The 7,423-nt window shown below is 33.7% G+C and overlaps 1 protein-coding gene across 8 annotated transcripts; it reads left to right on the top strand.

Moving 5' to 3' along the window:
- Positions 1 to 1,579: 1,579 nt before the first annotated feature.
- On the top strand, positions 1,580 to 7,067 carry LOC114187075 (heparan-alpha-glucosaminide N-acetyltransferase-like protein (DUF1624)). 8 transcript variants are annotated; one of them, XR_014995596.1, is made up of 13 exons: positions 1,580 to 1,893; positions 2,355 to 2,492; positions 2,608 to 2,689; positions 2,960 to 3,036; positions 4,211 to 4,326; positions 4,403 to 4,520; positions 5,260 to 5,376; positions 5,466 to 5,557; positions 5,913 to 5,991; positions 6,077 to 6,158; positions 6,250 to 6,341; positions 6,465 to 6,622; positions 6,733 to 7,067. XR_014995596.1 is itself a non-coding variant. In XM_085674352.1 (13 exons), exons 1-13 carry the CDS (start codon positions 1,771 to 1,773, stop codon positions 6,877 to 6,879), a joined length of 1,407 nt encoding a protein of 468 aa, XP_085530478.1. In that variant the 5' UTR covers positions 1,588 to 1,770; the 3' UTR covers positions 6,880 to 7,067. The 8 variants fall into 8 exon arrangements, 4 of the variants coding, with proteins under 4 accessions (XP_085530480.1, XP_085530478.1, XP_027931000.1 ...); XR_014995598.1 differs by having other exon boundaries at positions 1,581 to 1,893; positions 6,250 to 6,386; positions 6,479 to 6,622; positions 6,733 to 6,884; XR_014995597.1 differs by having other exon boundaries at positions 1,586 to 1,893; positions 5,925 to 5,991.
- The last annotated feature ends 356 nt before the right edge of the window (positions 7,068 to 7,423 follow it).

Here is a 7,423-nt window from a genome sequence, read left to right as displayed (position 1 = left end):
ATTAGTCATGTGTATTTTTTAAATTTTTAATGGATTAACTAATATTTTTAAGTGGAAAAATTAAAATATTTATTATATTTATATGTGAAATTATTTTATTATAATCATAATTGAAACTTAAACTTATAAATGTTAATCATTTAAGTTATATATTTATTAACATTTTATAAATGATATAATATAAAAAAGTTAACCTCTTAAATTCTTTTTTTTTTTTTAACTTTTAATTTGAAAAAAAACGGATGAATATGATCATTCATTCTATCCTTCTTTTGACATGTTAATTTATTAAACTAAGTGAATCGGTTTAAACTCAACATGTATAAAAATTTTAACTTGATTCTTCGAATTTTGGAGAGTTCATTCATGTGTTATTACCTGTTTTATCACCGTTAACTTTAATATCATGTTAAATTTGATATGTGAATATAAAATGAAAAATTAATCAAATAATGAGGGCGAAAGTTAATTTTTTTTATCCTTTTTTATTCACCATTGGTGACATTATAAGGTAATTTTGGATTTAGTTTTTTAATTTAATTATTTACGGCAGTGGGTATTTTTCAATTTTCAATTAAGATCACATTGCATATACATTATAAGCAAAACATCCATCATCTCCCTTATTTCTCATATTTTCACATTCCTTTCATTCATTTTATTGATGCATCTTACCTTTCTTCTCTATCATTTGCATTACAAGTTCACTATTCAAAATTTAAACAGTCATAAAATTAAACATAAATTACTAAGCATGCTTTCAAGTATCATACAAGCATAAAAAGAGGCTTAACAACTACTATAGAATGTAATCACTTATAAATTACATAATTATTGTGGACATTATGCCAGTAATACATAGGATGTAATCTTTTTTTCTTTTAGCTTTTGTCTGATAACTTGTTTTAATTATTCGATGAAAATTTTAATTAAAGTTATGTCTTAAAAAATTCAGAATTTATCAGAAAACTAATTCAAACATTTTAACATAAGATATTATATATTTTGATTTTGCTATTATTACAATATTTTTTGCATAAATATTTGTTTTCAGTCGTTCCTATTTCATGTAATTAGTAAAGAAAAATAAATAAAATTAATTATCTATGCAACAATTAAATGTAAAAAGTGTAATATTTTTTACATGTAGGTAGAAAATACAAAATTATAATCATTATATGTCTGATCTACCTGAATGTGGAATTTGAATTTTATGTTGAATTTTTGTGTGCTGTTTTAAACACACTGATGGACATTTTGATATTTTAAATTATGTTAAAAAGAAATTTAATATATCAATATTATTATATATATTTAATACTCACAGGGAAAAGAAAAAACACAGAAGAGAATCCAGATTCCTAGATGTGTCTCACTTGAAGTAACCTTTGCACAGCCTATCACTATGAGCACGTGGATAAGATTCCCGTGGCACATGTTTGTATTTCACACGTGTGGACAAGAAGGTTGGCCATTAAGCCTCAGATAGATGTATTCCAAATAATAATAATATATAATAAAGTTACACTTTGAATCAATCTTTTTGTCTTTTCTTTCAAATGATATGATTCATATCCTCATTTGTTGATTAATAACAATAATTTGAAAATCATGAAGATATGCACAGAGTAGCTAAATTGTTTTCTTAATCAACTATGTTATAGTAATTATTCTGCACTAGAATCAGAAATTAGCACAGTAAAGAAAGAGGATTGAGAGTAGCATAATCCAATTCAAGTTGGAGTTTGAGTAAAAGAATTCACAAACAGCATGGCCGAAATCAAAGGCGAACACAGCCTCAATGTTTCCGAAGCGCTTCCTCTTTCAGACACAAAGCTGCCTAAATCAAAGCGTGTCGCGTCGCTAGACATCTTTCGCGGCCTCACTGTTGCGGTGCTTCTCTCTTCTTTCTTAATTTTGCAGTTCAACTGTGTTTTTAGAACATTATAGAGATTGCTAAGGTTATGAACTGTTATAAATGAAAGCCTATGAAAATTGCTATAAAAATAGGAATAATATGAAGAATGCTTTGGGATTAGAGTCTATTATAGAGAACTGGTATTGGTCACTTGTTCAATTACTTACTTGGTTACTTATTGTGTTTCTTTTTCATTTATATTGTTAGTATATTGAATGGTATATAAGAAAAACAAAACCGATAAAAGTGAAAAAGTCGAATGGCATATAAGAAAAACAAGACCATAAACATTAAAGATTGAAGTTTCAGGTTTGAAGTAGTATATATGAGTTGTTTTTCCTTCGTTCAGTGTTATCATGTATCATTTTGCTTATTTTTTTAGACGTGTATATCGTTATGATTTCGCTTTAACATGTTCTGAATCTATGTGATGTAGTTAATGATCTTGGTTGATGATGCCGGAGGGCAATGGCCTATGATTGGCCATGCGCCGTGGAATGGCTGCAACCTTGCTGATTTTGTGATGCCTTTCTTTTTGTTCATTGTGGGGATGGCCATTCCTCTGGCTCTCAAGGTTAGCTCCGAATGAGAAAATAGGTGTCTATGAATGCTTCAAGCGTTAGTTTCTATGTTTCTTCTTTTTGATTCAAACCAGCCCTTTATTTGTTGATGCTTCCATTTATCTACAGAGAATACCAAATAGAGTTGTAGCTGTAAAAAAGGTTGTGGTTAGAACACTCAAACTCCTCTTCTGGGGATTGCTCTTGCAAGGTTAGTTTTTCTCATGCATTTCCTTTTACCCTCCTTTTTCAAATCAGCATAACTAAATAGTTCCACTGTTCAGGAGGGGGTGAGAAAAGGAATCGGGAACTTCTTATTTGATGTTACATACACTTCGCTGAAATATGCTCGATCTTTTGAAAGTTATTCTTCTATAATGTGCAATACTAATTGAATCTAGATTTCATTTTAGCAAATCTAATTCTGGTAACATCTAAGCCATGCCTTGTTTTTGTATGATGGATGACCTCAATGATGAAGGTGGTTTCTCTCATGCTCCGGATAATCTAACATATGGTGTTGACATGAAACACATAAGGTGGTGTGGCATTCTTCAGGTGATTTTGAGATAAGGAAAATAATTCTTTGACAACTAAATTTTGACGACTTTATCTTACAATCTGAGATGGTATCTGTTCTTAAGGGACCAAGTTGTACTCCACATCTGGTGTTGGGTTGTCAGTTGGGTATCTTCTTACTCCGATGAAGCTCCGATGTCAGTACAGGGGTGCCTGCAAAAGACACTCTGATGCTTAAGTTAGCACTGGTGATGTCAGAGATTTAGAAAATATTTTAATGCGTATACTCCTTTTTACCTGTGGGTCCTACCTGGAGTGGGCCTTTGGGCCCAAATACCTCTTTTGGTTGTTTCTGGATCTAGTGGCGATGGGTGAAATTACTAAGAAGTTCCTCGAGAATCACTGGCAAGCGGTTGTGGGTCACGAATGCTGGATACCGCATACTCTGAAGGGTGTTCATAGTATGCAGTACCCAGTAAGCGATCATGTGGATCTGAATGGCTGGGTACTTCTTGGTCGCTTAGTCGTTTGGGTGACTATGGCTGGTTATGGGCTACTTGTTCTATACTCTGAGGGCTCTTTGGCACAAAGTAGGCGGCCTAAGGGTGTTATTAGTGGTTGCATACTATGTAATAAGGGAATTCTCAGTACAGAGTATGCGGCCTAGGGGGTTGCTAGCGGCTGCATACTATACTGAGGGAATACTTAGTACGAAGTACGCGGTCCAAGGGTTTGCTAGTGGCTACATACTATACTGAGGGGATACTCAATACGGAGTATGCGGCCCAAGGGTTTGCTAGTGGCTGCATACTATACTGAGGGGATACTCAGTACAGAGTATACGACACAGGGAGTTGCTAGTTGGCCGTGTATTATATGTGTGCCTTATAGTTGAGAATAGGTGGCCTGGGCAGGTTGCTCACTTGGCCGCATACCGTATACTATGCGCATTTGCCCTTGGTTCGTGGTATGGTTGGGGTAGTTGGGACAGGATCTTCTAAGTAACTTCTCATTTTTCCATTTTTTCATTTTTCTATATTCCAAAATTACTTAGAAGATGTCACTCCAGATTGTAAGAGAAAGTTGTCAAACTTTAGTTGTAAAAACATCATTGTCCCTTTGATACTGTTTTCCAGCACATTTTCATTAGAGTATATTTTAGCTGATAAGTCTAAGTACAAAAAGAATAACACTTGTGTTTGAACCATTCTAGAGAATTGCTCTGGCATATTTGGTTGTGGCACTAGTGGAGATATTTTCAAGAAGTGCAGAAGATAGAGATCCAGAACCCACCCAACTCTCAATATTCAAGTTGTACTATTGGCATTGGTTAGTGTGTGAAAGTATGGTTCTGGTTAATTGATAATATTATATGCTTTTGAACATTTATTTGTTAAAATTTCAGGCTAGTGGGGGCTTGCATACTTGCTGTTTACTTGGCTTTACTATATGGAATGTATGTTCCGGACTGGCAATTCACTGTCCATAACCCAGACAGCATATACAATGGGACAACTTTTACTGTAAGCTTCCCGTTGGTTGTCTCTCATACTCTCAAACACTATTGATACTCTCTCTGTACACAAAAACACATGAAGTGGGAATATCAATAAAGTAGTATTTGGTTTTAAATCCTGGTGATGATCTCACTTGAGCTCATATGTTAAACACCAGTGTGGACTGTATTATGGTTTTTGCATTAAATGAGTTTTTTTGTTTCATTCTTGCTAGTTTTTAACATATTTACAGTTTTCTTTCTGTAAAAATAAGTATTAGACACCGACACACACAACAATTATTGGTAAAATGTGTAAAATGTCCAATTTGAAACACATTTTTTAGTCTCGAACATAATTTTGACATGGTTCCAACATAATATTAATAACTACGGATACAGTGGTTTTCTGAAAAACTTATGAACTTGTAAATTTGTTACATAAGTTTTTATTATGATTATAGAAATAAGGAACAAATCTGATATGATGACTACTTTTCACTTTTTGAATATTAGATATATATATTAGATTATTTTTTTATTAGCTGATAATTTGTTTGGATTATTATATTTGACTAATCTTATTTATAGATGATTTTGAGTATTTAAATACATAATGATCTAATATATTGATTTGTGTCCTTATGTCCTACATTTCGGAGATTAAAAGTGTCGAAGTGTCCATATCTGTGTTAGTATATGTGCTACTTACTGTATTTCTAAATTTTTCTCTGCTCTGGCTAATTTGTTTTCTCTGTCAATCTTAGGTGACCTGTGGTGTCAGGGGAAAACTCGATCCCCCTTGTAATGTTGTGGGATATATTGACAGAGAGGTGCTTGGAATCAACCACATGTATAAGCGTCCAGCGTGGAGAAGATCTGAAGTGTGTTGCTATCTTCTACTCTAAAATTGAAAGACTTGGTCTATGTCTGTAGGAATTTTCAGACACTAATTGCCTTTTGAGTGCTGCAGGCTTGCACAGAGAAATCCCCATATGAAGGACCTTTTAAAAGAAGTGCACCTTCATGGTGTTATGCTCCTTTTGAGCCAGAAGGACTTTTAAGGTCTGTTTGTGATCTCCAAACCCTCTTAGTGTGTATCTTTGTTTAGCTGAACTCACAAACATCCTATAAACAGACTTCAATCAGTTCTTGACAACGTTAGCTTTGTTTTATTTGAAATAGATGCTGTCATTATATGTGATTAAATAATTGAAAATGACACTCATATTAGTAAGAAAGAGTTGAGAACTTCCATATTCACTCTTCCTTTGTTCAACTTCAGCAGCTTGGTTAGCGCAAGCCACTTGATTTTTTCTCAAAATTTTGAAAATCTCAGTGACCCTTTTGAGGACTGTGTAAGATAATGAATTCACCTTTGTATGTGTAACTTGTTCTGCGGATCCTAATAGCAAAGTAGGTGTAACTGCAGCTCAATATCTGCTATTCTCTCCACAATCATTGGATTGCATTTTGGACATGTACTCGTACACTTACAGGTGAAGCCTTTTCACTCGAAGTAAAAAGTGCTTGAAAATTACAATCCTTTAACACATGCTTACTCCTTCAATTTTGTGACTTTAGGATCACTCTTCTAGGTTGAAGCACTGGATTCTCGTTGGCTTAACACTCCTTGGTTCAGGACTTATTCTTCACTTCACTCATGGTGTGAATTCTTAACTCAGTGTTGACTAAAACTTACCATGGAACTATTAGTTGCTTACTTTGATTTCACCCCTGCCTTCCATTTGTTGCAGCCATTCCTTTGAATAAACAGTTGTACACACTAAGCTATGTTTGTGTGACATCTGGAGCAGCAGCATTAGTTTTTTCAGCCTTCTACATTGTGGTATTTTATTCGTAATACTAGAAATTGTGCCTTTCTTCTATTAAGGTCTTCTTCTAGTTTCTTTTTCAGTTCAGGTTTACCCCTTTGATTAATGTCACACATTTCTCATATGGACGGATTTAGCATTATCCTTGCAGGTTGATATTTGGGGTTTGACATTGTTGTTCTTGCCTTTGAAATGGATTGGTATGAATGCCATGCTTGTTTATGTCATGGCAGCTGAAGGAATCTTCGCAGGATTCATCAATGGGTGGTACTATGATGACCCTCATAATACACTGGTAAATTCACATCCTCATAATGTCTTTTAGTTAAACCTCCATTTATTTGATAATTTCTGTAATTTTCTTTCGTATATTCGAATTTGATGAGGTTGTAACTTTTTCGACAGACTTATTGGATACAAAAGCATGTCTTCATTAATGTTTGGCATTCGAAGAGAGTAGGAATCCTGTTGTATGTTATCTTTGCGGAGATCCTATTCTGGGCCTTTGTTGCAGGCATTTTGCACCGATTGGGTATATATTGGAAGCTTTGAATTTCTTTTTTGTTTTTCTCAAAATCTGTTGCTATTATTATTATTATTTTACTGGGTGTCTGCGTAATTGTTGTATATTGTATTTGATGAATGACTGAAGAGCCATTTCAACTTGGAAACTTGTGTGTTGTTATCATTGATACAATAATTTGACTAAAAATTGTATATGACAAACTATTGAGATAAAACTCAAGTGCAGTTACTCATCTTATAATCTCCCAATCAAAATTATACTCTAATTTCATTGATGTCATTGCTTGAACTTTTAAGTTGTTTGGATTAGGTAAGGCAATTTCCTTTACAATTAGAATTGTGGTGATTTAACTCTATTTTTTTTTTAACGGAATCATCAATTTGTCCCATGATTAATTTGTTGTTTGATACGGACAAAATAGAAAATTGTAACCATAAATCAAATTAGTTGGTGTGATGTGACACTGTTAGAAAGACAAGGTTGGTATCTGCGTGGCATCCAACTAGGCACACCCACATGTGGCCCATGGAACCAAACTGGCTTAAAATTGGAGTAACCACTTAGACGCAA

Source organism: Vigna unguiculata, chromosome 6 (assembly GCF_037176805.1).
Source record: "Vigna unguiculata cultivar grain cowpea cultivar isolate G323 ecotype 2 chromosome 6, ASM3717680v1, whole genome shotgun sequence".
In the NCBI taxonomy this organism is placed as follows: domain Eukaryota; kingdom Viridiplantae; phylum Streptophyta; class Magnoliopsida; order Fabales; family Fabaceae; genus Vigna; species Vigna unguiculata.
The sequence above is the reverse complement of the archived record's forward strand: the minus strand, read 5'-3'. Positions and strand labels throughout refer to the sequence as shown.

Bases quoted from the DNA above. Each gene is read 5' to 3' on its own strand.
- LOC114187075 (XM_085674352.1), top strand. From the start codon at position 1,771: ATGGCCGAAATCAAAGGCGAACACAGCCTCAATGTTTCCGAAGCGCTT. The intron at 4,327-4,402 runs GTTAGTGTGTGA...TTAAAATTTCAG, and splicing joins AAGTTGTACTATTGGCATTG to GCTAGTGGGGGCTTGCATAC. The intron at 5,558-5,912 runs GTCTGTTTGTGA...ATAGCAAAGTAG, and splicing joins GAGCCAGAAGGACTTTTAAG to GTGTAACTGCAGCTCAATAT.